Source organism: Anopheles coustani, chromosome 2 (assembly GCF_943734705.1).
Source record: "Anopheles coustani chromosome 2, idAnoCousDA_361_x.2, whole genome shotgun sequence".
Taxonomy (NCBI): Eukaryota; Metazoa; Arthropoda; class Insecta; order Diptera; family Culicidae; genus Anopheles; species Anopheles coustani.
Window position 1 is genome coordinate 5512503 of NC_071289.1, and position 27473 is coordinate 5539975.

Sequence of the window (27473 nt, forward strand, 5' to 3'; positions counted from 1 at the left end):
TAATAACTTGTATCCAATCCTAAAACAACTCACAAAGGATCCTTCATCGCGCTGTTGTGGAATAATTACAGCTGGTTTGCGTTGGATTACTGTTATTTTTTACCAAACTCCGGCCTAAAATAATCCTGACTAGGCAAACAATGGGCGCTAATAAACATTGCCCACCGCATCACCCTACCCAACATAACTTATTTAACAAATCAAAAACCAATGAAAACTCTCCCTATTTCAACCCGCATTCCCCAAACCCGGTATGTTTGTTTTTCGGTTTGTTTGAAGCTTCGGCAGAATTATGATTGGATTGTTTCTCTAATTCTAAAGCCCCCTTTGTCTGGGTGCGTGCGTGAGCGAAAACATAATGCAAATATTTATTCAAGGAAAGTTAATTTAATTTTCATAACCAAGGTTGGTGTGGCCGCGGTGGAGGGAGCAAAACTGTTGATGTTTGGATAGTTTTTGCATGGACAGCAGGAAAAAATGCGCATACACACAGCTTCCCACTCGATGGGTGCATTTGGCTTTTCATTGGAAAACATTTCAAAGGGCGAAAAAGCCCTGCGTAACCAAAACATATTCTATCGTTCACAAAACAGGGCTATTTCTTATTTTTGTTGAATCACCCCACCCACCCAATGCTTTGATGGGAGTGTGCGTTTGTTTGGTTTTGTGTAATGGTGTATGCTTTTCAAACATAGTTGTGAACATTTTCAGCCTATTACACGTCAGTTTCCATCCCGAAGAGGAGACTTTACACCTTCCTTCCACCCCTTTTTGCCCCATCGAACCCTTGGTACGTGCCTCGAAATCATTGACACGAAAGCTCTAATCATCCCTCTGGGGTGGGTGAGGCGTTCGGAGGGTCCTGAGGAAGGCCGGCTGCGGTTGACGTGGACGTGGCAAAAGTGTGTGTCGTTGTCAGGTTGGCCCTAATGGAAAGCTTTCATTAAAAACATAACTTGCTGCGTCATAATGACCCTCCCTGGAAGCCCCAATGACTACGAGGGTAAATTTCTACCAACATTTAGCATATTTTTGCCGGCTCCAACTAAACGAGCCACAATGATTTATATTGTGGCAAGTTGTTGTACCTATGTCCATCACTTTCATCCAACAATTTCGAAGGTAGTTATTAAAATTGATTGATTTTTCCCGAATCGCAGGCAATCGCATACTTCAGCACATAATTCCGCGACTGCGTGAGTGAGTGAGATTAATTGAGCTTCAATTGTTCGTGCTCGAGATAGCTAACTAATGTGCTTGGGAAAATATGCAACTGGTTTCTATTGTACAAAACAAAATTGTATTTCGACGAAAAAATTAAATTAATTCTGAATTTACATCACGAGGGTGTTTGTCAATTAATTAATTACACTTTTCAAAAGTAAACATTTTTGATTTAAACACCTTTTTCGTGAAATTTTTTGCACCGTATTATGCAGTATTTTATTTATCCTGCTTGTTGCAATATTATTCTTATTATTTATTTATTGATAAAAATGCTTTGCACCGAGTGCTAAAAATTGTAGCAATATTGTACGCTGTGAGGTAAGAGCTTGAGCATTAGACTGATTCCCCGCTTGAGACTCATCGCAGCGAATTAAATTTCCCGGCAGTAAAATCCCAGTCCAAGGATCCGGAAAGACCACCGGGTTGCCGGTTGGATGCGATGTTTGTCCCTGTGGTGCTGCGGTTGCATTGACTGTTTGCTGTCGCTGAATCGCATTTTGATTGGTTTTTAATTCTGACATTGAATCCATTATTTTGTCCTCCTGGTGTGAGTCGGCCCGGACGGATAAATTTCCCTCCCCCCTCAAAATGGCGCAGGTTGTGCAGCGGCATTGTGCACATTTCAATTAGATGGATCAATTCATGCATATCCATTCTGGCGGACGGATGAAGACACGCACGGCCAGGACCTTTCCGCCCCCCTTTTAGGGATGAACTACTCCATGGCGGCCCTTGGCGTGTTCGTGCGTGCGTACTCGAACTGTAACACGCACACTCCACTCCGCGCAGTTGTTCGAAGTGGCAATATGTGCGCCGTGTGGTGCTCGTGAGGACGAATCGTCCGAGGATCCGCGGTGAACCGCATCGCCAGTAACCCCACGGGGAAGGGAAGCCACAGCCCGAGCCGGAGGGAAGGTTATCCGAAGTGAATTTAATCAGTGCGCATTCCGTTTCGGTTCCGTGACCGGGTGCGTCCTTCGTGCGATGCGTATCGGCAAGAGTATCGGTGCACATTGCACATACCGTGGCCAATAAAGTTGGTCGACGATGCACCACGTGCACTTCTCATCGGTTTCGCCCCTTCCCAATGAAGTCCTCTCGAAAAACTGTGCAGGTCCAATTTTTGGCCTATTGAAAAACACCCATACGTTCTTTCATTCCGTATTTGACCTTTTTTTTTTGGGAAGGGAATTATCCTCAATTCATTCGAGTTCCAGTACATTGTATTCAAAGTGTTATACGTCCACTGATGAAGAGGTGAAAAATTAAAGTGTAAGGTATGGCACAATCAAATTTGACTGATTATTCAGAGAATCCAGGCACTTTATCGTTGTTTATGTTGGTTTTTTACCTTTGGATAGCGAAAGTAAAATTACATTAGAAGCTCTTTTTAACTTACGTTATTAACATTGCAAACGAAGTTTTATATACCTGGTTTATGATACTGTTGTACTACTTTTGTTATATTGGGTTCTTATATTGACACAGACTATTCACCTTTAATTAAAATTAATCACATTTGTAATCTACTATTCGCCTTTTGATTCTATTACAGTTCCATAGGATTTTTGACTCTATGTTATTCCTCGAACCTTCAAACTATCATTTCCATCGGAAATAAACCAGTAAACTTTCCCAAAACCTGGTCAATCATGCAGCTCAAAATAAAGTACTTGAAACATCACCACGCACTTTTGTTCATAGCATCAAACGCATTCCGGGAGCTTTGCCACGAGTTTACGACAAGTGCATACGATTACATCACGCTGCAACCCGTTGTCAGCGGGCATTCCGAAACCATCCCACCTTCTCCCCGCCCCCCTGCTGGTGCACTTATTTTAATCGCAGATAATAAGGGCGTATCGTGTGTGCCCAGTAATTGCAACGAGCCCGCTGATTTTCCCCCCATTCCAGACAAAACAGTGGGCTGGCGGAGCTAAAACGCATCTCCTCTAAGCACCGGTTTGAGTTACAATAAATCATGTGGGCATGCAGCGCCCAAAACTCGGTGTGGCGTTGCCTCGGGGGTTCCCGAAAATTCCAACCAACCGGAAAGCGCCAGCAGAAACGGAAGAAAACAACATCAAACGAGGGGGGGGGGTAAGTGGCTGCCTCCCATGAGCAGAACCAATTAGGTGGACAGTTTGCAAAATACAATAATAATGGTCGACACACACACACACACACACACTTTTGCTTGGGGAAACGAAAAAGCTGGAACAAAACTTTCACCACCAACTCGCTCTCGGTGGCCACCCTGGTCAGTTGGTAGCGGGTTTCTTCTTTTCGGCCCTTTGTAGTGGCAGGATTTCTCGCAGCTCTTGCGGTTGTGCATAAATAGTAAAAAGTAGTTTCTTTTTTATATATTTTCGTCGTAGCCATCTAAGGCCACCGAGCTTTGTGAACCAACACAACCCATTTGTGGCCATTCGTGGGGCGGAAAAACTTTTCATTCTACAGCGAAGTTGCTGGCAAAAACAACTTACCACCCCGGATAAGTAAAACGCTGAGTTGCTCCGATCCTGCTGCTACGCTCCGGAACATCTGTGTATATATATATATTGTGTGTGTGTGTGTGTGTGTGTGTGTGTGTGTGTGTGTGTGTGTGTGTGTGTGTGTTTGTATGTTGTAGGACACATCCTCAACATTTATTTCATACCGTACGGCGGACAACACTAATTAGAATGCTTACTGTGCCACTTGCCGGGGTGTATTTACACATTCTGGAGTTGGAAAAGTGTATCTGTTTGATGCTGTTTTTGTTTTGCTTGGGTTGAGTCCTTGGGCTGTTGGACCTGTCCGAAAAGGACATTAGACTATGCTTATGGAATTCTGTGCATGTATGCAGAACGGAGAGGCAAATCAAGGATGCATGCAGAAGTTGTGGATACGGACTTAGTTTATTCCGGGGCATGTTTTGCAAATCGCTCGGGATTGAACCCAAATTTTATTTTATATCGATTTATGGTTACAGGAAAAATTGTCAACAAAGTATTGTTTTCTAAAAAAAAGATCAATGATATTTCTCTAACGTATCTTTTTTAACACTTTCGATTGCTTTTTAAAAAAGTTAGACCATGTTTTATCGTAACACCGATCCGCACTCCACGTTCCCAAAATACGTATCGCCACGAAAAATAAAATATGTATGATGACTTCAAGGGCTAGCATAAATTTGTTTCAACCCATCTAACCAATCCTCGGCACGGACCGAGCCACGTCAGTGATTTTCCGAAACCGGCACCCTGTAAAATGCACCGCACCGCCAGTGAGCGCTGACGCGGTTCTCTGCAGGAAAAGTTTCGTTCCGAAAAGCGGATTGCATTTTCAATATCGCTTGATTGCACGGCTCGGCAGTAGAAGTCGATGTGCACGCGAGACGCTCGAGCGATGGACGCTACCGAAAAAATATTAATAACTCACGTCGTCTCTCGTCCTTCGGACTCCGGCCCGAGTGAAAAGTTTCCAACCCACCCGAAAGAAGAACAAAAAAGTATGCAAAGAAGCTTAAAAATATGTTCCACCCGAACCGTACCCCGTCGGCATAAAAGTATCCTTATGCTTCTTGCATGCATTATTTCTCTTTCCCAAAGAGTGTGTCTTTCAAAGCGCCACCCCCCAGCCCCAACGTACAATACATTCTTTCAAAAACTCCTTCTGCAGGAAGCGGGGAGGCACCTTAAAAAAAGGAGGAAAATTTACGCCCCGAACAAGGCAAGGTGAAAATCATTGGCCTCCGCTGCAAAAAGAAACAAATGCAACAGAGTGCCGGGATGATTGGAGCTCTCGAGGGCTGGGGCAATACAAGAACTCATTTCTCCGCTGTTAGCCGTAACGTCCATTCCATCGGGGCCATGGGGTTTGGCAAGGGCGAACTTTTCCATTGTCATGCCACATTGGCCTGGTCCTCAAGGAGCGTAACAACCGTACAAGGATACTCAAAAAGAAGAAAATAAAAGCAAAGAGTTTGCCTCACAAAAAGGATTAATTGTAATATATTTCCATTCAGGGGCGCAAGGAGGTGGACACTTTTTGCGCACACCAACCCAACACCAAATACATCCACCAGCGTTTATACCGGTACGATAACGTTTGAAAATGACAATGATCGGAACACTGGTTGGCAATGGTGGGGAAGGAGAGCCTGTGGTAAGGAACGGAACACCGAGCAGTCAAATTTCCAAACGATGCTGGTTTCGGTTCGCAAATGGGAAGTTTTCTCTTGCACTTTGGACGGATTGAAAGCACAAATTACGCGGCACAAGTTAGCGCCCGAAGGGTGTTTCGGAAACGTTTTCCACCCGTAAGTCCATGGAAAAGCTTCCCAATGGTGGAACCAAACCCCTATTGGAAAGTTTGGCGCACCAGAGCCTTTGTGCTGCTGGGTTTGGGGGGGCATGTGTTAGATATTCCTTGACATTGCAAATAATGTTAACGTTTCCAAGGAGTCTTTTTACGATTCGCTCGACGTACAATAGCTCGATTTCTGGTGCTGGTTACCTGTTAAACACCGTAGAAGGGAAGAAATTCTATTTCAATGAATGAAAGATGATTGAATTCGTAATGTTCGCCTACTTGTTTGAGTCCTGATGTAAATTTACATTGCGCAAATGGTTGTATTTGAATTTCTTTCCAATGAAAACTATGTTGAATCGAATCGAAAGGATTTATAAAAGCGAAAAGTTGCGAACTTCAAATATTCATACTTTAGTTGTAACAAAAAGTTAAAGGTAAGGTAAATGTGTTGCCATTCATTTCTCCGAATGATATAGAAAGTACCCAATCCAAATGCCTCTCCCGAAACCTTGATCATGTCCAAAAATAATCAAGTTAAATGGAAAAATGCGAATCTTTTACTGCGCCATGGAAAATATAACCTTCCACCGTAAGACATATCAAATCATGCGTAACAGAACTGATAAAGAAAAGACGTCCTTCCGAGATGCTCCTTTTTTACCCACGGACTGCTAAGGTTCCTTTTACTACCCACCGAATCCACCGGATGGCCAAGGAGCACGCGTAATGCCAAAAAATCGAACCCAATAAATAGCATTACACGACGAACACGGCCCGTCAATATTTAATAAGGATCGATGCCACCACGGTTGCTTTCACCTGTGCCCCCGTCGCCCTTCGTCCTCTCTCTTTGACGGTGAAATTCAATCATTGACACTGCCGATATTCTTCTCTCCCAGCCGCCCTCCCCCACCACTCGTAACTTCGAATTGCCGCGATTTATCTTGTCTACCGTCGCACGAAAGGAGCACGAACGCGAACGCACGTTACGCACGTCCTGCGGGCGGCTGGCAGCGGCCGTAAAATCACGACCACGCACAAATCCTACACCCGGCCGGCAGCAACGCACACACCTTTTATCGTACCTGTCGGGGAAAGAGAGAGAGAGAAAAGAAAGCTAATAAAAATTTTATGTAATTTGCGTTTCGTCTTCCGACAATCCGAGCCGCACCGACGTTAGAAGGTTTACCGTGCGCGCGAAGAACGTTCGCAAAAGCGTCGAGGCCACCAGAATTGAGATTCCCTGCACCCAAGGTGGGCATGGGGTGTGCCGAACAAACCACGACGCTAACATAATAAAAGGATAAACGAAACGAGTGAGCCGAACAAACGATTGAAGGCAGGAGAAATACTTTTACGCTAATTTATTATTTTAATATTGTTATTATGCTAATGCTCAAAATTTAACTGTTTATTGTTACGGTTGCTGCTGTTGCTGGCTTCACTAGACGGCCACTGCGCCACGGTGCGTTAGCTGTTCGGTTTGCTTTATGTGCTCCACCGCCGTGCGGCTGGGCGGTTGGGAGTTTTTATACATTTCTTCCTCTCTAGGCTTTAATTGTTTGGCGCGCATTTGGGAGCTTTATCCTCCTGTCTCTCACACACACGCACTGTCCTCTGGTGCGTTCTTACTTTTCTACATTTATACTACACACTTGTTTTTCATTAGGCAAGCTTATCTCGATTGCTCGAGAGTCGGTAACAACTCGGTACTTCCCGTTCGGTCGTGCCGACCCTCTTCAATTCAATCCCGTTAAGTCATCATCATTACGGGTCAATTGCTGTTCTATCCATTACTTTCGCTTTTTCCTGGGGGGGGGGGGGGGCACGCGCTTATTTCTATGTGCTACTACCACCACCGGGCACGGGTGATTCAATGGACACCCCTCGCCACAGTAAGGCGACTAGACGACTTCATATTTCCTCTATCTGCGGCCACACGTTGTGGCTTACCGGGGCCGTCTGCAGTGGTCCCTTCGTTTCTCTACATTCCTTCAGAAATTGGGCTACTCCCTGGTAGTACCTGCCGAGAGAAAAGGGAAAATGGAAAAGAATACGTTAGCGGTGGAGCACATTTTAGGCACACAATCCCACACAATCAGGACACATTATTCATATTTAAATGTTGCCTTCCTTTTTGCAACATACCGGTGCGCGTTTTGGCGGGTGTCGAATGTAATAAACCCAAAATAGAACCCCACCGGTCGGGCCTTTTAGGGCTGGAAAAAGGCGAAATTTTCACGCACAAAATGTTCTTCCACCCCGAAGAAAAGTACTGAATAATGTGAAACGATTAATCATCGCTTCCGTCGCGTTCACCGATCGCGTTTCCGGAAGTCGGGCAAAGAAAACCCCAAATCGCGGACGGCATCACCATCGCCGCAAATCGGTGGACGGTTCTCTCATCAGCACGCGCGCAGAAAATCACTTTTCCGGCCGGGAGGAGGGGGCGGCGAGTGTTTTGTTGGTTGCCAGCCGGCGCCCGATTTCGGGGTCGATTGAAGAAGTTAATTTTTCTACATAAATCATCTCATTATAAAATTAATGGCAGCATCTTGGCGCGCAGGTTTTCCGAGAGTATGTCGTAGCGGAAGCGTGAACGATGCCGTTAGCTTGGCGGGAACAAGGCGTGTTTCAGAAATAATTATGTAATTAAAACGTTCGTCGAGCATCGGGCCAGCGTCCTAAACGCACAATATTATTTGTAGATCAACTGGAATGATGGAAACTATTCATTATGCCCTTTCCCGTTCAAAGAAATATTGTTGGGAGAAAAGTTTCTCCAGAGAGTTTCATAAAGTACCAGGCGCCTCCATACGAACATTTTCTTTTCTCACAAGAACCATAAAGCATGTTGGTTCTGGAGAAATGTGAGTTTCCCTATTTCAACAACCCGCCAATCTGGTTTGCCCACCCGAATAGTAATTCCCTTCCGATGGAATAATCTCGAACAGGAATCGTCCCCTTTCCCAGCCGCCGATTTCCACCGCAAGGCCTGTGAGTGTCTCTCGCTTCATTTTCTAATCCGATTACCTGATGCATTCACATTAACCGGGATAATGCTTACACGCCAAACCGCAGCACCGCCGCTACATTAAGCAAAGTAATGTGCACTTGGGCCTGCTGCTTGGGCACCGAATCCGATGCGCCATGAATATTGAAGCACCCGACCAGCATCAGGGCGCCCTGGGCCGAGGTTCTGGGTGCGATACATCCGAAGCCATACACACCAGTCCAACCCCAGGCCATGTTACCTGATGGTGGTTGATGAGGAGCGCTGGACTGGTTTGATATTTTATTCACACACCGGTAAACCACAACCTGTCCGCTGCCGGGGAACCCGAGCTCCGATTTCGGAAATATGTCCCCCGGCTGGACGTTGCCGGAGTCGCATACCGATGAATTGATGCTTCCCGAATATGCGTGCGTGTCTTTCTGGTATTCAATTTCCCGTGCCGCACGCAAATTATCATCCTCTGGGGTTAGGATAAGACGGAAGTGCATTAGGTGGACGGGGGTTTAAAAGCAACCAGATCCGATTCGGCTTTTGACGATTGGCAGTCATGCGACGGGTTGTTGTAAAATCGGTGCGTTTATCCTTCCTTCGTCGTTCAATCGGAACGCATTTTCCACACAACAATGCGCAGCTATAAATACGTTTTGCCATCGTAACGTTGAATAATTAGATACCGCAGTAACTCCTTTTTTGGTTAAAATGACATGAACTAATACTTACTCTAAGTAAAGCATTTTAAATCTATTACATTTTATGACCAACAAATGAAACAAACCGTGATGAGAGGGAAAGTCGTACACACTTCAAGGTGGCGTTAATACCTTTCCCCCAAAACGCCCATTCCACCTTTTACGGCGTCTCCATTAGTGTTTGCATTGTGAAGACTTGTCCTCCCAACCCAAACCCGCGCCCGTCCCGGTCACGCCCATCATCGCCCGGTGCAAAATGCGTTGATGATGAAAAATGGGTTCAAATCCATTCATTGCCCTTGCCACACACACACACCTCCCGTTGGCCCCGGGAAAAAAGGCGGAAACAATGAACAATGTAAAATTAATCCCGTCAAGTGTCGTAAAGCCTAAGGACAGACATACGGAGGCGCGCTCGAAAAACCTCGTACCTTCGGGGAAACGGAAAAATTTAACCATTCTCCCCGCCGCCTTTAAAAGATTTGCTCCACGTCGTGCACGAAAATGGCCCCTTTGAGGGAATCCGGAATCCTCACTAACACGTTCGGTGGTTGGGAGGGGCAAAGGGCCTCGGCGCCGTTTTGTGACAGAAATTTCCCTCGTCAGCAGCACTAATGCCATCAAACGTCACCAGCGTGTCCCCCATTAACAAACAAAGCAACTTTTAACGTGTGCCCTGCATACCGTGCCCCACATTAACGCACAACGTCGTGATGGTGAAGGTGAAGGGAACATCCTGTAGAAGAGACACAAAAAAAACCCCTTGCCGAACCGCACAAACAGCACGTACATTTGCCGAGCCCCTTAACGCCTGGTAGGGAGCGAAGGAGGGGAACGGAACCGGTGGACCGGGAAAAAACGGAAATCGCAACAATCATTTCAATTTATGTAAAAGAGCATATCAAGTGATGTAGAATAATCCTATCAATACTACACTCCGTCCTCCTGACGATTTTTAGTCGCACCGGTACGTGAAAGCAAGGAGCCGGAAGTGGAATTAGTCCAACGGCCATCGGTTGCGGGCGCTCGTGCTCGATGATGATGATGACGAGCGAACATATTGCCCCTTTGAGGCAGTGTCTGCAGGGAAACATTAACAGATTGTCATTACGCGGTGGCGATGGAGTGTTGCCCGGAACCCTTTCGTTTTGGAGTCCGCAAATAAAAGCCTTCATTAAAGAACATTAAATTTGTTATTCGAGACTCTGTGTGAAATAATGAAAATTGAATCCAAACACAAGGTTATTTTCTGATGCGAGAAAGTTGTTTAAATAGCATCACAATTCAACAAAGGAAGAGTAGGCTGTATCAAAATTTCCCACCGGAATCTAAACCGGTAAATTGCCTAAAGGGAAATCTTAAAGCACTCGCGAACGACGTGACTATCATGTGTAGGTTTATTCACACCGCCAGACATTCAAGTAACGTTCGCTCCCCCCTTTCCAACATATTCCCGACAACAGATAGCCCGGGAGAATCCCTAACGCCGGGATCGAATAAGCAATGGCAAAGGCACAAACGGTGCAACCTCCAACGAACGAACGAACGAGTGTGAGAAACTCCGGCCGCACTGATCCGTCTGTCAGAAATATAAAATGGGATAAAACCGACTTAAGCACGAGCGTAATTAATATTTGAAATATATTTTCGCTGGCTTGGGGAAGAAGAAAACCGGGACCGGGTCGGGTCGTCGAACATGGATACGAACAAGAGGAAGCCCTTTCGGATCATTGTGACGGAAGCTCGGTCGCAAACTGGCGGGGGTCGCTTCTGTGTTGCAAGCTAATAACCCACAGTGTTGCGCAAGATGAAGTTTTCAAACGGATTAAGAAATCAAAACGTTCGAAGGGAAATGCATGATACCGAATCCCTGTGTAGCATTTGGTTTTGTATTCCTTTCTTTCGTTACCAGATCGAAATACAAAATATGGCACTATAAAACATGTATGAACAAATACAGATGGAAACAAATTTCATCCCTTACTGTAGCCATTTCGACGTCAGCGAAGTTTAACCATATCAGACAAATATGCCAAGAAGGATTCAAAGTGTCACACATGCGCCAATGACATGAAGTCGGTCCTCCGTCGGTCGAAGGAGGAATCTGCCCAAAGCGACTGGAAATTACAAACGATAGAAACGGCGTTTGGGGTTGATTGTATCTCCGACGTTCCGCGCGTCTCGCTTCTAGCCATTTCAACCGTTTTGGGGGTTGAGACTCCTTATCACGCACACCCACATATACCTTCACCTTCGCGGTTTTACATAAACGGGGTTTACCGGGGCCAGTGGAATTTGTAACCGCCGTCAAGAGCAGATCCATGTCATTACTTTTGGTCTGCCGAGTGATCGCTCTGGCTACGCCAGACGTGACAGTTAGAAACCTCGCTTGCCAGTGACACGGCAAGATGGATATTGTGTTGCCGACGTTCAACGATGAATAGAAACCCCGTAACCGATTGCCGACATGCCTTTGAACAAAGATCAAGAAACGTTTCGGGGTGGTTGGCTACCGAAACCGTGGGACGGAGTGAAATAGCTAATCTTAAGAGGATAATTTAAACCGAGCTATTATTTGAATGTTAATTGGATACCTTTGCAAACATCGTGAATAATTTTTCTTTTTGTATTAAGAAAAGAAAAGCCTGGGAAAGTCATGTTATGATTATACTAACTTGTGGCAAATCGTTTTGCATAAAAACGATTCAATCAAGTTGCCATTGATGAAATAAAGAATTCAGTTTTCAGTCAACCCAAAAACTTGAACGAAAATGTGTGATTAGATAAAATACATATAAGCAACTTATTACTTACCCATTCACAGCCCAGGTATCGTTATGGGATCCACCAGCGATCTGGAGCATCTGCTTGCGTATGCTACCGCACCGCGTGTGCAGCATCGTCATCATCCTCGGAGGCACTAGAGTATCGGCCAGGCCGGAAATGAATAGTATCGGGGCGGAAACGAATTGAATTTTATCGATCGATAGAAACTGATTCCGGTACAGGAGCAGGGGTAAATATTTGACGCACGGATGGATCAGCTCGACCGCCATATCCGGGATGCTGGTGAACGTGTTCTCCACAATCACGCCCATCAGCTTAGAGCCATAAACGGCATCGGCGGCAAGGTCGATCGTAACGGCTCCACCGAGTGACCGACCGAACACTATTATCTGACCATGGTCCAGATCGTGCCGGGTAAACAGATGGTCGAGCACCGTACGGGCGTCGGCAAAGAAACCTTTCTCGCTCGGTGTGCCGGTGGATAGACCGTATCCACGGTATTCCACCATCAGCACGTTACACTGAAGGGTGTGGAAAAATCCGCTGGCATTTTGCAACCGATGACCCATGTTGCCCGCATTGCCATGGAAATATATGATCGTAGGCACATAGCGACCCTTCTCTCCCGGATGTCGTATCCAGAAAGCGTGCAACGATATGGCGTCGCGTGTCTTCAGGTGTAACGTTTCGTAAGGCAACCCGTGCATCGATGGAACCGGGATAAATATTCGCGAATTGGCTGGCAGCTCTGGATGGTACAGTAGGTTGTCCTGTGCGTGGTAAAGAATACCTACGGAGTAAGTTAGAAATGATAGTTATAAGGTGCGTTTTGACAAACAATTGCTAGCGACTCTACGTTACCTGATAGGGCGAATAAAAGTAGCAGAAAGGTAAAAAGACCACCGTAAACGATGTATATCAGGAAGGCCGCTATCAGAGCTGCTCCACTGGCGGCCCATATTCGCATAGCAATTCCGCTCAGCACCCGCACGATTCTCCAATCGCGGAATGGCATTTTGGACGGTGTTTTACGGGGTACTTAAACTTCCAAACACGAACTTCTAACAGAACGGGTGTATATGGTACGCGTCGGAGCGTAGTATTACTGAAGTATTCTAACGAGACCAAGTGGGTACATCGTAATACAAACTATGGCTTTAACACAATTCCCAAAATATGGCCATTTGCTTGTAGCGAACTGCATATGCTGGTACTAGTTTGTCGTTTTCTATCGGCATGATTCACTTGTGTGCACATGGTTTGCAGACGCAGGAAACGATTTCACAAGTTTATCACAACTTCTACCGGCTTGAGAACATCGGAAAGCAATGAAACAAACTTTTCTTTGACCAATTCAATAAATATTGCATGGAATTCCATTTGTTATCGTTGCGTTTGTTGATATTTTGTGGTTCGTTGTAGCGTTGGCAAAATCGGGATTCGGAGAACTCGGACCGTGGCCGTCAAATCCTATTTGACGGATTCAAATGAACTTTGATTTGTTTGAAACTCTATTTGCTTTTATGCTAACTTGATTGGATTGTGATTTTCTCACGTAAATTATCATTGAATAAATTAATCAAATGATAGATATAACCGAAAAGTTGGATATGCAATCATGATATGCATGATTGGGATTCGGAGTTGGAGCGGTGATTCTATTTTGCCACCACTAGTACTTTCAAACCGGATTCACGTAATAATTCAATAAAACACCGCTTCAACCCCAACCCCTGTAAACCGTACGATACCAGATGGCGGAATTATCTGTCAGATCAAATTGTTATAAACAGCTTTTCACGTTTTACATCGCACGACGACCAGAAACGCAAGAAAATCTATATCCTAGCCAAGCTCAGTTTCCCGTGTGTGAAGATACTCGACCCCTAGGATGGCCAAACGCGGTGCACAATCGACGCTCGACCATTTGAACTGGAACGAAGACGAAACACCGGAAGAAGTAGGCGAGTTTGCCAAGGCAAGCGAGGATGTTATAAAACAGCGAGTCATCAAGAAGGCCCGGCGTCGCGTTGCGGGTGATGCGGACAGTACTGCGGCAGCGACGTCTTCCGTGTTCGGAGGATTCAAGGGATTCCAGTCAACCCCGCTGGCCACGAAACCGGAAGCCGGTGCAGCAAAAACATTCTCCTTTTTAGCGACTCTCGGTGCGAACTCGAACGGTAATGGCGCCGCCGGTGTGTCTTCCAGCGGCACTGTGGGCAGCAGTAGCGCCACACCGATGTTTTCGTTCGGATCCAACGCAAGCGCACCGGCGGCAGCAGTGGATGCTGGCAAAAATACGTTCACATTTGGATCTCAGGCTAGCCTGAAGGCGGACAGTACGGAAGGCGCGAAAAAACCGGCCCCCACCGGCTTTGGCATATCGTCCTCGAAGGACAACGATACCGACACCAACAAGAACATGTTCAGCTTCGGAACTAATCCAGCGAAACCGAACACCACCTTCGGAGATGTAGCCGGTAAAACGTTTTCTTTCGGATCGAATGTCCCCAAACCGGCAGCCACGGCCGAGGCGGATAAGAAACCATCCACGTTCGGTTCGCCTGCAACGACCGATTCAGGACCAAACGCGAGTGAAAAGGAAACCTCTACAACTACCACTAAAAGTACGTTTTCGTTTGGAAAAACCTCAACACTATCGGACTCGGCCGGTACGGCCGTTAAGAGCACGTTTTCATTCGGTTCCCCCAAGACCGACGCACCGAATGCTTCGTCGACTGGACTGATAGGCGCCCCAAAGAGTACGTTTTCGTTTGGATCCATTCCACCGAAAACGGATTCAGCCGAGCCAGCGGCGGCAAAGGAACCGGCAACAATAGGTTCCCCGAAAAGTACGTTTTCTTTCGGATCGTTGGGCGGCAAGCCTGATTTACTCTCGAAGAGTGCATTTTCCTTCGGCTCGATTCCACCGAAAAAAGATTCAACCGATTCTGGGTCTGCCGGTAAGGACACCGCCGTAACGCCAACAACAACACTATCTCCCCCGAAAAGTACGTTTTCGTTTGGTTCGCTCGCCGGCAAATCCGATTCGCCGGGTGGTGCCGCCGCTGCTAAAAGTACGTTTTCTTTCGGATCGATAACGCCAAAGGCGAAAGATTCGGGAGATTCCGAATCAAAAGACAAAACCCCAAAAGACACAGCTACAAAAAGTACGTTTTCTTTCGGTTCGATTCCACCGAAGAATGATGCTGTCGAAGGAGCTGGAGCTAACAAAATTACGTTTGGTTCATTACCGGCCAAAGAAAGTGCAGCCGATACCGGGAAGCCGGCATATTCCTTTGGCGTTCCGGCCGGCAGCACCAAATCGACGGTGGCAAGCACGGACAAAGCGGCGTTCACCTTCGGCGCCGCGAAAGAGAAACCCGATGATACGCTCAAGAAAATGTTCAGTTTTGCCGGCACCGGGGCTTCCAAAAACACAACCGACAAAGAGGCGGATAAGGAGTCCAACAAAGTGCCATCATCTACTAGCACGTTTGGCCCAAAACCTACCGGGAGCGGGGACGAACCAACCGATCCAGGGGAGAGGCCGATATGTTCGAGTGCTGACGAGGCGAAGGCAAATTTCCAGGCCGACGTTATTAAACTGAATCAAACATTCGTCGACTGGATTTCCTCGAATGTCCAGGCGGCACCCTTCTGCAAGCTCCACGTGGTATTCCGCGATTACGAAAAGTTCTTCGCCGAGTTGGAGGCAGAAAAGGAACAAGCTCTTAGGTTAGTTGCAGCCAAGGAAAAACAACCGCCGAAAGAACCGGAGAAACGAGCGAAAACCCCGGAAAAAGAGAAACCGAACGTTTCGGTGCCGGAGAAAGAAAAGGAGAAACCGAAGCCCACCTTTTCCTTTGGCATTTCCGCTCCGGTCAAAGACTCCCCGGCAAAGGTGCCAGAATCTTCACCGGTGGCGGCGGTGGCGACTGCGACGGTCAGTACCGGATTCACCTTCGGAGCGGCCAAACCGTTCTCTTTCGGTTCCGGTTCCATCGGGGGCATAACTGCATCAACTCCACTGGGAGCTTCCAAACCATCGGCCGGCATCACCTTTGGCACTCCATCGTCCACCAGCGTGCCGACTTCGTCTCCTTCCTTCTTCGCCGGTGCGTCCACATTCGGCAGTAAACCGGCAGCCACTCCGGGTAGCACTCTTTTCGGATCCTCCATACCCGGTGGGCTAACTTTCGGTAACGTATCCAAGCCGGTCACCGGGGATGGAGACACTGCCGGCGCGAAGCCGGATGGTGAAGCCGAAGCGGACGAAGACGAACCACCGAAGGTGGAGTTTACTCCGGTCGAGGAAAAGGACAGCCTGTACTCGAAGCGCTGCAAATTGTTTGTGAAAGCGGGCGGCTCGTTCTCGGACCGTGGCATCGGAACGCTACACATCAAGAAGGTGGACACTAAGGTGCAGCTGCTGGTGCGGGCGGAAACGAGCCTGGGTAACATTCTGTTGAACATCGTCCTGAACGAAACCGTACCACTGCAGCGAATGGGAAAGAACAACGTGATGATGGTGTGTCTGCCGACGCCGGAATCGAAACCGCCCCCGACCTCGGTACTGCTGCGGGTGAAAACGGCCGAAGAAGCGGACGAACTGCTGGAAACGTTGCTTAAGTATAAGCCGAAGTAAGTGACACTCATCCTGCGAGTACTAAAGTAATTCTTGTTCTATCTCGCCACGCGCGCGTATCTTTATCGTTTTATTTTTATGTACAACATCAGATGGAATTCCTTTCAGAATAAAAAAAAGCTTACAAGACCGTAAACCCGTATGTATTATAAAACGAAATCTTTATCCTTCTCATCGTCGTCGTCGGGCGCTTCCTCGTCTTCCTCCTCCTCCGCACAGGAATCGTACCTGCGATTCTCCTTGCCGGCGTCATCGTCCTCCTTTTCTTTTCTGGCCGCGAGTGCCTCCTGTCGCTTCTGTTCGGCCAGCTGTTGCTCGACAACGGCGGAATTCGAACGGTGGTGAAACACGAACGAGACACACCGAGTAATGTCCCACGACTTGGAAAGGATATCGTCCGGGATGCCCTTATTGTTGGCACAATGGTACCAGTGCACGAGATCCGACATGCAGTCGCTGTCCTCCGGTGGAAGCTTCGTTTGAACGTTGTTCGTACACCGTTTGCACTTGAAGATGTCATGTGTATCGGACAGTGTTCCCTCGTCCAGCTTAAACAGATCCTTCAGATCGTCCTGTGTAAAGTGTCGCTCGCCATCCTCGTTGTTGTCCACCACCGTCGTCGAGAGGGCTTTCTTGTGCGTTTGCCGCTGGAAAATCTTTTCCTCAATCGATCCGGTCGCGAGCATCCGATAGATGTAGCATGGTTTCTTCTGCCCATCGCGCCAAACGCGTGCCATTGCCTGCTCATCGTTGGCTGGGTTCCAGTCCGGGTCGAACATCACGAGCCGATTTGCACCGATCAGATTCAACCCGCAACCGCCCGCCTTCGAGCTGAGCATGAAGATGAAATCGTTCGAATCGGGCCGATTGAATTCGTCCACCACCTTGCCACGTTTCTTGATCGTCATCGTACCGTCGAGTCGGACGTACCCGTAGCCTCGCTTGCGGCAAAGCTTCTCGAACAGATCCAGCGTTTGCGTGTAGTTCGATACGAGTACGATTTTATCCGTCGTGTTGGTCTTGATGGACGCAAGCATACAATCGAGTAGCATCAGTTTCGCACCGAGTTCCGGCCGTAGCTCGCGAGTGCTGTAGTTCGCCGGCAGTATGCTGGCCGCATTTTCAAACCCATCCGCACGCTCCTGGATCTTCTCGTACACCAGATCCGGATGATTGCACAGTTTCTTCAACGAAGTAATATTCGAAAGGGCCGTTAGACTGGCCTTTACTTCGGACTTTTCCAACACGCTACGCCGGATGGAGTCGGATTGCAGGAAACTTTTGTACAACGCCGCCTGCACCTCAGTCATCCGCACGCAAACGACCATTTCAAACTTGACCGGAAGGTATTTCGTGAGCAGGGCGCTCGTGCGTCGTATCATGCATTGATTGACCAGCGCCGCCAACTCCTGCAAGCGCTCAGCAGCTTTTTCACGCTCGGAATCGGTCGAATTTGCATCTTGCCCGCGGAGGATGGGGTTTTCAAACTGTCTCCGAAATTCCTGCAAAGAAACCAGAATCACGTTTGAATGTTTAATCGGTTGGAAAACGGTTTTAAACATATTCTTCTACTTACAGCTGTTGTGCCGAGCATGCCTGGATTTACAAAATGCAACAGGCTGTAATACTCTGTCAGATCGTTTTGGATCGGTGTCCCCGACAGCAGTACCCTTCGCTTCGTCTTCAATCCCATCAGTGCCTGGTAGGTGAGATTCTCACAGTTCTTCAAACGATGTCCTTCGTCGCATAGGACCGCACCCACTTCGGAGTTGTTCAAAATGTTAGCATACAAGCGGAACGTTTCGTAGCTGATGATCAGCACCGGTGTCCCATGACGTTGGCTCTGGTTGGCCATGTATTGCTCCAGCTCTTTCGTCGTGTGTTCCTTCGAGCCACCATCGATCGCAAGACAATTCACCCGACACCCCAACCATTTGGCGAACTCTTTGTACCAATTTTTTACCAACGAGCTCGGACACACGATGATAGCCTTGCTAATGGTCGGTTTGCAGTTAGGACTTTGGCGCAAAAGTGTCCACAGTAGCGTGATGCACTGTAGCGTTTTACCAAGTCTGTAAAATAACGAATAAAGATAGAAGGTCCTTCTTGCTCTTGACTACGCCATGCATACCCCATTTCATCGGCCATAATACATCCGTTAAAGTCTCCTTTTGCGCCGGTTACACAATCGTACATAAACCGGACCCCTTCCCGTTGATGGGGACGCAATATGTTGCCCAGCAGCGGATCCACCACAACGTGCACCTGGATCTTGTTCGCATCCATCTTCAGCTTATCGTGCTCGGACAGTTCCGGAGGACTGTACAGGACCAGCGCATTGCAAGCGAACGGATCGTGCAACGCGCGGCGGGCCGCCGCCCTTTTCATCCCCAGGCATCTCGTGGAGTGTTCCGGGACGTAGTTGGCGATGGGTATTTTGAATGGTTGACTGAGAATCTTCATGATCATTATTTCGTGCTCGGATACCGATAGCTTTGGTGCCGGTTGGGGGCTGGCATTGCCCTTGTCCGAGTCCCGTTTGCGACATTCTCGGTTCCGTTTTTGCGCCGACAAGGGACTTTTGAATGGAGAGTTTACTGACGTTGACGGTACGCACCGCTGGGGCACGAGACTTTTTCGCTGGAAATATGATTACTGGGATTATCATTGCTGTCTTTTTTCGGGCACTAGTAAAATCCTTACCATTACCGGGGGTTTTTCTGGGATCGATAAATAAACGGACCAAAACAACGCGTTTTATTTTGTATCAAAAAGTGCGCGTTCGATTTGACGTTGACACTAGTGACGTTTGGTCTGCCATCTTTGTTTCGCTTTGCGTTTGCTGTCCTTGTCTTTGCGCTCTGTCAAATTGTCGCTGGCGAAAATAATCGTACAACACTCGGAGAAAGGTCGCCACGGGCTGCTGTACGGGATAAAAACGGAATTCAGCAGCAGGAAAGTCCATCTTCGCTGCAAACTAGTTAACGTAGAACCGCTAGTCAACCCCGTTATTGTTCCATCCCGTCCAACACAGCCCCCAAAAAGTCGACGCTTTCAACGACGTGTTGTTTGCCAGAACGAAATCGTTTCGCGATCCACGGTGGAAGTGCAGTTCGTGTAGTTTTTATTTTGCCCAATACGCATGGAATAACAGTACCTGGCGGAGTGAAAACAAGGGCACACACCAATCACCAATGGTACAGCGCCCTCAGGGCCACCTCAGCGCGCTTTCCCCTCGTCTTTGACGCGCTCCGCGAAGCGTAAGGTACAGGTTCGGTTGGTGTTTTCACGGTCAGAAATATGTCGATGTGGTTGTCCGTTTCCTGATAGCGGAGTCTCAGCAGTCTCAGGGTCAGAGGGGAGTGTGTGCGTGTGGTGCGGCTGAGGGAAGGAAACACAACGTAATCCACTTCATTTCATCACGAAGTGGATCAACGCCTCCGATCGCCACGACAGACCAGGTCCACCCCTGCGCAACCCCTCGCTAGTGAGCACTTCCGGAAGGTGTACGTGTGTTGTGCGTGAACAGTAAGTGACATACATCCAACGGTGGCCACCAACGACACAATGAGGACAGTTAAAGATGGGGCAACAGCCTCAAAACAGCCAACCCGTTGGACACCCCCGAAGCCGCTTACCTTGGTCACGGTTGTGACCGGGGTGCTGGTGTTGGTCCTCTCGGCAGCCTTGGCCGATGACCAGATTCCCTCCGTGCCGACACACAACATGTCCAACAAAGAACGCAACGAATTAAAGTAAGATCCGCGATCATCAAGACGCCCAACAAAGGTCCTTCCGGAAACAAGGAAGGTGCCGAATGGTTCTCATCACTAATTTATTGCACCCCCTCACCATAGGGAAGAATCCCGTGAAATGTTCTACCACGCGTACCGGGCGTACATGGACAACGCGTACCCGGCGGACGAGCTCATGCCCCTCAGTTGCACTGGCCGCTATCGGGGTGTGACGCCGTCACGAGGCGACCTAGACGATACACTTGGGAAGTAAGTTAATTAGCCAAATGTTTTCCACTCCTGGCCCATGAACAAAACCGCACGAAAACAGATGACGTGTACCGAAAGTAGCGAGATGATAAGGGAATTACCTCACCGACACTGACGCGCCCTAGTTGCCGCTTTGTCGTGGGTTTTTGTTTACTTTTATTAATACGTAGCTTCATTTGATAAACAGAAGCAACTGGTACAATATGTGTTTGATTCAAACTCAAGAAAGCCTCGTATCGTACTCCTCGAACGAGGTCTTATCATGTGTTTCGCTTGGTTTAAAAATGCAACGCAATGAATTGCTCAACGATCAACGTCTCATTTTCCATGGTCACTTGGATTGATGTTTTCTAAAATTAATTATCTAAAAGATCACCTTTATGAAAAAATGGTTATGACCTAGCAGAATCTTATCATCATCATCAACATGAATTAAATGAAAATGTCCCTTTCGCTAGTTAAATAGACGAGAACATCAGTGTTGGTTCTGTGGCCAAGAGACTGTGGCTTACTTTTACTTTAGTGTTTTGATCCAGACAGAGCACTGTTTAAATCATTTTCCTCATCAAATAATTACTTTTTATTCGTTTCCAGTTTCTCCATGACCTTGGTGGATACGCTCGACACGCTGGTAGTGTTGGGCGATTTGGAGGAATTCGAAAATGCCGTCAAACTGGTGATAAAGGATGTAAAATTTGACAACGACATCATCGTATCCGTATTCGAGACCAACATTAGAATGATCGGGTAAAGACTATCAACCTATTGGTAAAGCAACTTTCTAAACTGTTGTTTGATTCCTTTTTCTTAGTGGCCTTCTGTCTGGGCACATTCTGGCCGAGTACGTACAGAAGCAGGCGGACGTTATGACCTGGTATCGGGGAGAACTGCTGGAAATGGCTAAGGATCTCGGTTATCGATTACTACCGGCGTTCAACACATCCACCGGAATACCGCACGCGAGGGTAAGGTTTGTAAAATATTCAAACCGAAACACCACTAACGCTGTTTCACAATTTGCAGGTGAATCTAAAGCACGGTATGAAGGTGGAAGCATTACGACATTCGCGTGAAACGTGCACCGCCTGCGCCGGTACGATCCTACTCGAGTTTGCCGCCCTGTCCCGGCTAAGCGGTGAACCAATCTTCGAGGTGAAAGCGCACGCCGCCATGGACTCGCTGTGGAAAATGCGTCACCGAAGCTCGGAGTTGATGGGGACAGTGTTGAACGTACACTCGGGTGATTGGATACGGCGTGAGTCTGGTGTCGGGGCCGGTATTGACTCATACTACGAGTACTGTCTGAAGTCCTACATTCTGCTCGGTGACGAGCGCTATCTGGCCCGCTTCAATCGGCACTATCACGCGATCATGAAGTACATCAGCCAAGGACCAATGCTGCTCGACGTTCAGATGCACCGTCCGCACACCAAGACGCGCAACTTCATGGATGCACTGCTAGCGTTCTGGCCTGGGCTTCAGGTCCTATCGGGCGATCTGAAACCCGCCGTGCAGACACACGAAATGCTCTACCAGGTGATGCAAATGCACACCTTCATTCCAGAGGCATTTACGTTCGATTTCCAGGTAAACACCCCGCTTGCTATGATGGTTGTGCTTGTGCTACAGGTTGTTTGTTTTCTACTCTCAGGTCCACTGGGGTCAGCACCATCTTCGACCGGAATTTATAGAATCAACTTACTTTTTGTACCGCGCCACGGGAGATCATTATTATCTACACGTGAGTAATTCGATACTAATTGCTTGGAGTAGGAAATGCTTATGTCTCTCTTTTCCTCCGCAGGCGGGCAAAAAAGCACTAAAAGCTCTCCAAAAGCACGCCAAAGTCCCGTGCGGGTACGCCGCGGTGAACGATGTCCGTACCGGCAAGCACGAGGACCGGATGGACTCGTACGTCCTGTCCGAAACGTTCAAGTATCTCTTCCTACTGTTCTCCGATCCGGCCGATCTGATACTGAACATCGAAGACTTCATCTTCACCACCGAAGCGCACCTTCTGCCGCTAACGCTCGGCCAGCTGGGCAACCACACACTCAGTGAGGACGGGCGTTTCCGGGGGCACGGTTGCCATAGGTGTGACGAGCTAACCAATGTCCTTCCATTGCAGCCGTGCGAGATCAGGACGACCAGGTGCACATGCTCGACTACATGCGGTCCTGCCCGAGCCCGAACAAGTTATTTCCCGAAACAGTCCGGCGCCCCCTACGTGACCTTGTTACGGGAGTCTGTCCGCGCATATCGAGTGCCAAACGACTTAGAGCGGCTGACTTTCAGGCAAGCAATACGGATCATCTACGAACAGTTTATGACATGGGTATTACGATGGTTTCTCTAGGCGAGGGTAAAGTTCAGCTTCTACACAGCTTCCATAATGTAAGTTGGTACACAAGAAAATGGGAACGTACAGTTTTATTTGAACCGATCCTCATATTGTCCTAGGCCAAATCCCCGGAGGATGCAGAACGAGGACTCATTTTCATGCAGGAAATGGTGGAACTGTCGAAATCGAACTCCATCCCCAACACGCAACTACAGGCGGTTGCCTTCAAGCGCGAGGGCGACCAAGAATTGCACATCCTTGAGGCTGGTCCGAGCCACTTCGGTATGGAGCTTGTCAACGATATGTCCATCGAGCAGCGGGCCGTTTTCGCGAAGCCTCCGAAAATGTGTAGCGGTAAGTGATCCCCGGATGATTTGTTTAGAAGACGGAATTTCTAATATGTTGTTCTTTTCACTTTGCAGCACTCAAAAATGCGGATGAAATTCGGGGGAAAATTGTCATCATGGAACGCGGAGATTGTACCTTTGTCGACAAGGCAAGGAGAGCACAATCTGCCGGTAATAACCGAAACGAACTTATGTGAATCGTCGCCGAAAATTTTATTGAATTTCCACCCACTTCATTCCCAGGTGCCGTCGCGGCAATAGTCTTTGATAACACGCCAAACACCTCGATCAACAACCAGCAAATGTTTGCCATGTCCGGTGATGGTCGGGACGACGTGCAGATTCCCGTCGTATTCCTGTTCACCAAGGAAGCGGAACAACTGATCGCGGCGGTTAAGAAACAGCCTAGTCTGGAGGTGCGTAAACCATCGGACGATGAAAATCCTTCAAGCGCTAGTGAGCATATGAATGACCTCATTTTTCCCTTTCCCACAGCTCACGCTAATGTCCGTCACCGGGTTGAAGGAAAAGCTTGCCAAACAGCGGGCAGACACACTGAAGACTGACAAAAAAAGTGCATCAAAAGCGACGCCATAGTAGTAAACCGATTGCAGTTAGTGCATTAGGAACAGAAAGCCCGCACGTGCGGGGGACGGGAGCGCAAGGTAACGAAAGTCACGGCCCCACCCAGGCGGGTTAGATAGTAATGAATTATTAGAACGAAATTCCAAAACTCACAATCGTTAACGGGGCTGGTCTTAAAAGTCGAAACCGACACAGAATTGTTCAGAAGTTCAGAATTTTTGAGGGCTTTGAATGTGGGGTTGGGGTCAGGTCGTGAACGAGGGACGAAAATCATGCATTCGGGGAAAGATTTTCATTTCTCGCCGTACAACAAAGTGATACTTTAGTGTATAGTTAAGTGAAAAAGTGTATGAAAGCGAAGCAAAGTGTGAACAGTAAACAGAATGGAAAATCATAGTAGCCAGAGGTAAAACGGAAATTGAGCGTGTGTGTTTGTACGGAAGGAGGGGCAGTTTTTAAATAGGGATGCCACGGACGAATTAGGACAATTGTTTTTCTTTTCTGTGTTTGCGTTTGAAACGCGCCTTTAGTACCTAAACCGCGTAATTTAGTTTGCTTTCTGCCATCGCACACGACGAGATACACACATATCACAAAGCGCCACTGCTTGTCGGCAGGGTAAGGAGGATAGGTAGGAGGAGGAGGAGGAGGTTCTTCATGTGGAATACTTAGTTCAGAAATGCTAATTTGTGCCTCTCGTAGCGGGTGGAAGAAATAAACTGGTTATCCTACGTGACTTCATACGATACTCGTCACTCTGCAAAGCGGCACCCCCGGCGGGTGCTTTTGCCTGGTTATCCGGCTCCGTGATGGATGCTATCAAACGCAAATCCGACGTTCGTGGCGACACATGTTCCCAGTATGCAGTTATACATTATATGCCATTTTTCAATTACTCACTGCGAAATAGTTCCGTTCCGTTCTGGTTTGAATAGCTTTCTCGTTGCTTTTACATACTCCACCTCACTCCGGGTGAGGATTGAATCCATCGATTTTATCCGTTTTTCGTTGAGTCAAATGAAGCTTCTACACTCCTTTAATTTGTTTTTGTAACAGACAAGAACATTCGGGGGCACTTTCCACCACAGTAAAGTAAATATGTAGTTAAGAAAAAATCAGTATCCGTTTGCCGGATGGCAAACAGTGGGCAGTGGGTGGCAGTCGGTCGAGAAGCGGGAAAAGAAGCAGCTCCTGGAGCCTAGTAAATGCTGTAAATATCCTTTTCTTTTTGTTTGTTTCGGTATGGCAATGGAAGTCGAACCGGTGCGAAAACCGAAAAGGGGGAAAGCGGAAGAAAAACACTAAAAACAGTCACTGTGTGTTCATCCAACTTGTTTTTAAATGGGAAAGATGCGCAAGAATGCAGACAGCTAACGAAAGAGAAAAAAAAAACCTTAGATGTAAGTAGATTAAATTGAGGTAACAAATGATCGTTGCAATAGAACCGGTACGCGGTAGAAAAGCTCCTCCGGTGAGATAGGCTTAAGGACTACTGCCTACGTCATCGGTGTTGAAACGGTGTCTATTCCAAATTGCCGCCAGTAGTCAACAACATCGTTTCGACTCCGAGTGTAGCCAAGGCAACGCGAGCAAGGATGATCGTTTCCATTTATTATGATGCAATTTTGTTCGTTCGTTTTTTTTTCTTTTCCGATAAATAATGTTGTTATAGGTTTGTAAATAAAAGAAATTTTTATATCAAAAGAATTCAGGTGGAGTTTACGAGGCGACGAAAGAAACGAAAACTTCCTACTGTAAATCTTCGTTATAAATCTCATTTCCATACCTGCCATCAGCTCTCACGAAGAATCGTTGCGAAGAAAGTTGTTCGGACATTGCTTACATTTCGGAAAGTTTCAACGCTCCAAATTAAATCAGCAGTAACCGGAATTCATTTCCTTGCCACCCAGGGGTAAGGTAAAAGCATTTTCAGATTTAATTTATTTCACACACAAAGAAACCCGGGCCGACCGGGCTCGTCAGTTTCACGATGCGCTCGCAGGCAATGGCCAGCTCGCATTGCGTGGCGTGGTAAAGTTTCACCAACTGAAAAGTTCAAGTACAAATAATTGCTAATTAGCAAGTTCCTGCCGCCGGAAGGTAGATTGCAACGGAGCCGGGGCTTTGCTGCCGTCGACAGGTCTCATTGTGTCACTCGACCAGCCGGGAAATATGGTTGGTCGCCATCCCGCCCGGCTCTAATTCGATGCGTTTCCTGTCCCCCATTATTGTGATGATAAAACTCGATTTCCTGGCCACTGTTGCCCAGCGATGATGGTACGTTGGGGTGGGAATGTTATGGGAATTGTATGGTTTTTTTCATTGTCAAATAATTTCTGAACAAGGAACAATATTTAAACAATGCAGATGCAAATCTAAATGTTATTAACTCAATGCCCGAAAGCATGGAAACGAAACGATTAACAAGCAGTTTCCTTTACAGCTGGTAATTATATTTTCAGTTCAATTAAGAAGTTGTGTTTTGAAGGAATCTTTCCATAACCTTGTTTGTGGCTGGTTGTTCTACTTCTACTGTATAAAATTAATCACGAATTTTCTTGATATTGAAATTAAACTATGGCAACCTGCCGATTCTTAGTTATGTTAGTTAAAGTGGCAATTTGATGCAGCTTACGAGCTAGACTCTTCAAATATTTTATCGAACGTTGATTCAATTAAAAGTTTTCCAACTGCAAGGTGTTTGGTCTCGTGATAGTTGCCTCCTTCTCGACGGAAACAAAAGGTAATCCTCTTTGAGTGCCACCCATCACAATGCACTCAGGTCAGTCATTGATGGAAAACCTGTAAAGGAAAGGACTCAATGCTTCTTTTGGAATGCCTTTTTGTTTTTACTTCGTACCAGTGCAAAAATATCAACTTAAAAATTAACGACGTTTAGGATACAGTTTCATTTAAAATAATTCAACCCAAGGGAAAAATTAAATTCAAACATCATTGCACGAAAGACATATACACTTGGTGGTGGGGTAGGTCATCCTCCCCCCGGAAGTGTCTTTGTTACGGAGCGCAAGAACGTGCTGAAAGTGTCAGGAAAAAGAGAAAATTAATAATAAAGCACCCCCGTTGGTGGAGTAAATATTTTCACTCCCCCTTGCCCTCTCTCACTCACTCCATGGAACCCGCAAGAGGAAGTTCTTGTGTTTTTTCGATGCATACCAGCTCGACGATCTGCGGGAACCGTCTCACAAACCAGCGCCGATGAACGAAGGTTCCTCAATTTTAGTGTTTCACCAACGCCGCTAGAAGGAATATTTGCATTTCGGGATTGCGGGGCCAAATCGGTGCGACGGATGGGACGGATGAGATCCTCATATGGCAGCTTCTCGAAGGAATTTACACCAGATGGTGTACACGTCCTACGCTGGTTATTGGGTGCCTCTCTACCAGTGATTCTCAATATATGAAGTTGAGATATCGTTACAGAAACACTCTAAAAGGATTTATTAAATAATCGTGAAGCTAAAAATTTACAGAGAATCTATTTCGATCGTCATTATGATCAAGTTGTTGAT

At 47.1% G+C, this 27473-nt stretch overlaps 4 protein-coding genes across 4 annotated transcripts; 2 read left to right on the forward strand and 2 right to left on the reverse strand.

Moving 5' to 3' along the window:
• Positions 1-7344: 7344 nt before the first annotated feature.
• On the reverse strand, positions 7345-13403 carry LOC131263141 (protein ABHD13). The gene is made up of 3 exons (XM_058265295.1): positions 12877-13403; positions 12043-12805; positions 7345-7546 (listed from the first exon to the last, which is right to left on the reverse strand). The coding sequence occupies exons 1-3, from the start codon at positions 13028-13030 to the stop codon at positions 7438-7440; spliced, it is 1026 nt and encodes a 341-aa protein (XP_058121278.1). The 5' UTR covers positions 13031-13403; the 3' UTR covers positions 7345-7437.
• Positions 13404-13829: 426 nt separating this feature from the next.
• On the forward strand, positions 13830-16805 carry LOC131266439 (nuclear pore complex protein Nup50). Its single transcript, XM_058268960.1, has one exon. The coding sequence runs from the start codon at positions 13907-13909 to the stop codon at positions 16661-16663; it is 2757 nt and encodes a 918-aa protein (XP_058124943.1). The 5' UTR covers positions 13830-13906; the 3' UTR covers positions 16664-16805.
• On the reverse strand, positions 16762-19428 carry LOC131266440 (DNA repair and recombination protein RAD54-like). Its single transcript, XM_058268962.1, has 4 exons — positions 19367-19428; positions 18795-19303; positions 18240-18735; positions 16762-18165 (listed from the first exon to the last, which is right to left on the reverse strand). The coding sequence occupies exons 1-4, from the start codon at positions 19367-19369 to the stop codon at positions 16810-16812; spliced, it is 2364 nt and encodes a 787-aa protein (XP_058124945.1). The 5' UTR covers positions 19370-19428; the 3' UTR covers positions 16762-16809.
• A 125-nt stretch (positions 19429-19553) lies between these two features.
• Positions 19554-25647, forward strand: LOC131266714 (ER degradation-enhancing alpha-mannosidase-like protein 3). Its single transcript, XM_058269327.1, has 12 exons — positions 19554-20418; positions 20521-20667; positions 21262-21414; positions 21479-21632; positions 21691-22254; positions 22319-22408; positions 22472-22724; positions 22796-23061; positions 23128-23362; positions 23431-23526; positions 23599-23771; positions 23851-25647. The coding sequence occupies exons 1-12, from the start codon at positions 20231-20233 to the stop codon at positions 23950-23952; spliced, it is 2421 nt and encodes an 806-aa protein (XP_058125310.1). The 5' UTR covers positions 19554-20230; the 3' UTR covers positions 23953-25647.
• The last annotated feature ends 1826 nt before the right edge of the window (positions 25648-27473 follow it).

Excerpts from the sequence above, each read along its gene's own strand:
- LOC131266439 (XM_058268960.1), top strand. The coding sequence starts at position 13,907 with ATGGCCAAACGCGGTGCACAATCGACGCTCGACCATTTGAACTGGAAC.
- LOC131266714 (XM_058269327.1), top strand. The coding sequence starts at position 20,231 with ATGAGGACAGTTAAAGATGGGGCAACAGCCTCAAAACAGCCAACCCGT. Across the intron at positions 20,668-21,261 it reads CTAGACGATACACTTGGGAA|TTTCTCCATGACCTTGGTGG; the intron begins GTAAGTTAATTA and ends ATTCGTTTCCAG. Across the intron at positions 23,527-23,598 it reads AAGGAGAGCACAATCTGCCG|GTGCCGTCGCGGCAATAGTC; the intron begins GTAATAACCGAA and ends CTTCATTCCCAG.
- LOC131263141 (XM_058265295.1), bottom strand. The coding sequence starts at position 13,030 with ATGCCATTCCGCGATTGGAGAATCGTGCGGGTGCTGAGCGGAATTGCT. Across the intron at positions 12,806-12,876 it reads ACTTTTATTCGCCCTATCAG|GTATTCTTTACCACGCACAG; the intron begins GTAACGTAGAGT and ends CTTACTCCGTAG. Across the intron at positions 7,547-12,042 it reads GATACCTGGGCTGTGAATGG|GTACTACCAGGGAGTAGCCC; the intron begins GTAAGTAATAAG and ends TTCTCTCGGCAG.
- LOC131266440 (XM_058268962.1), bottom strand. Across the intron at positions 18,736-18,794 it reads ATTATGGCCGATGAAATGGG|ACTTGGTAAAACGCTACAGT; the intron begins GTATGCATGGCG and ends GTTATTTTACAG. Across the intron at positions 18,166-18,239 it reads GCATGCTCGGCACAACAGCT|GAATTTCGGAGACAGTTTGA; the intron begins GTAAGTAGAAGA and ends GTTTCTTTGCAG.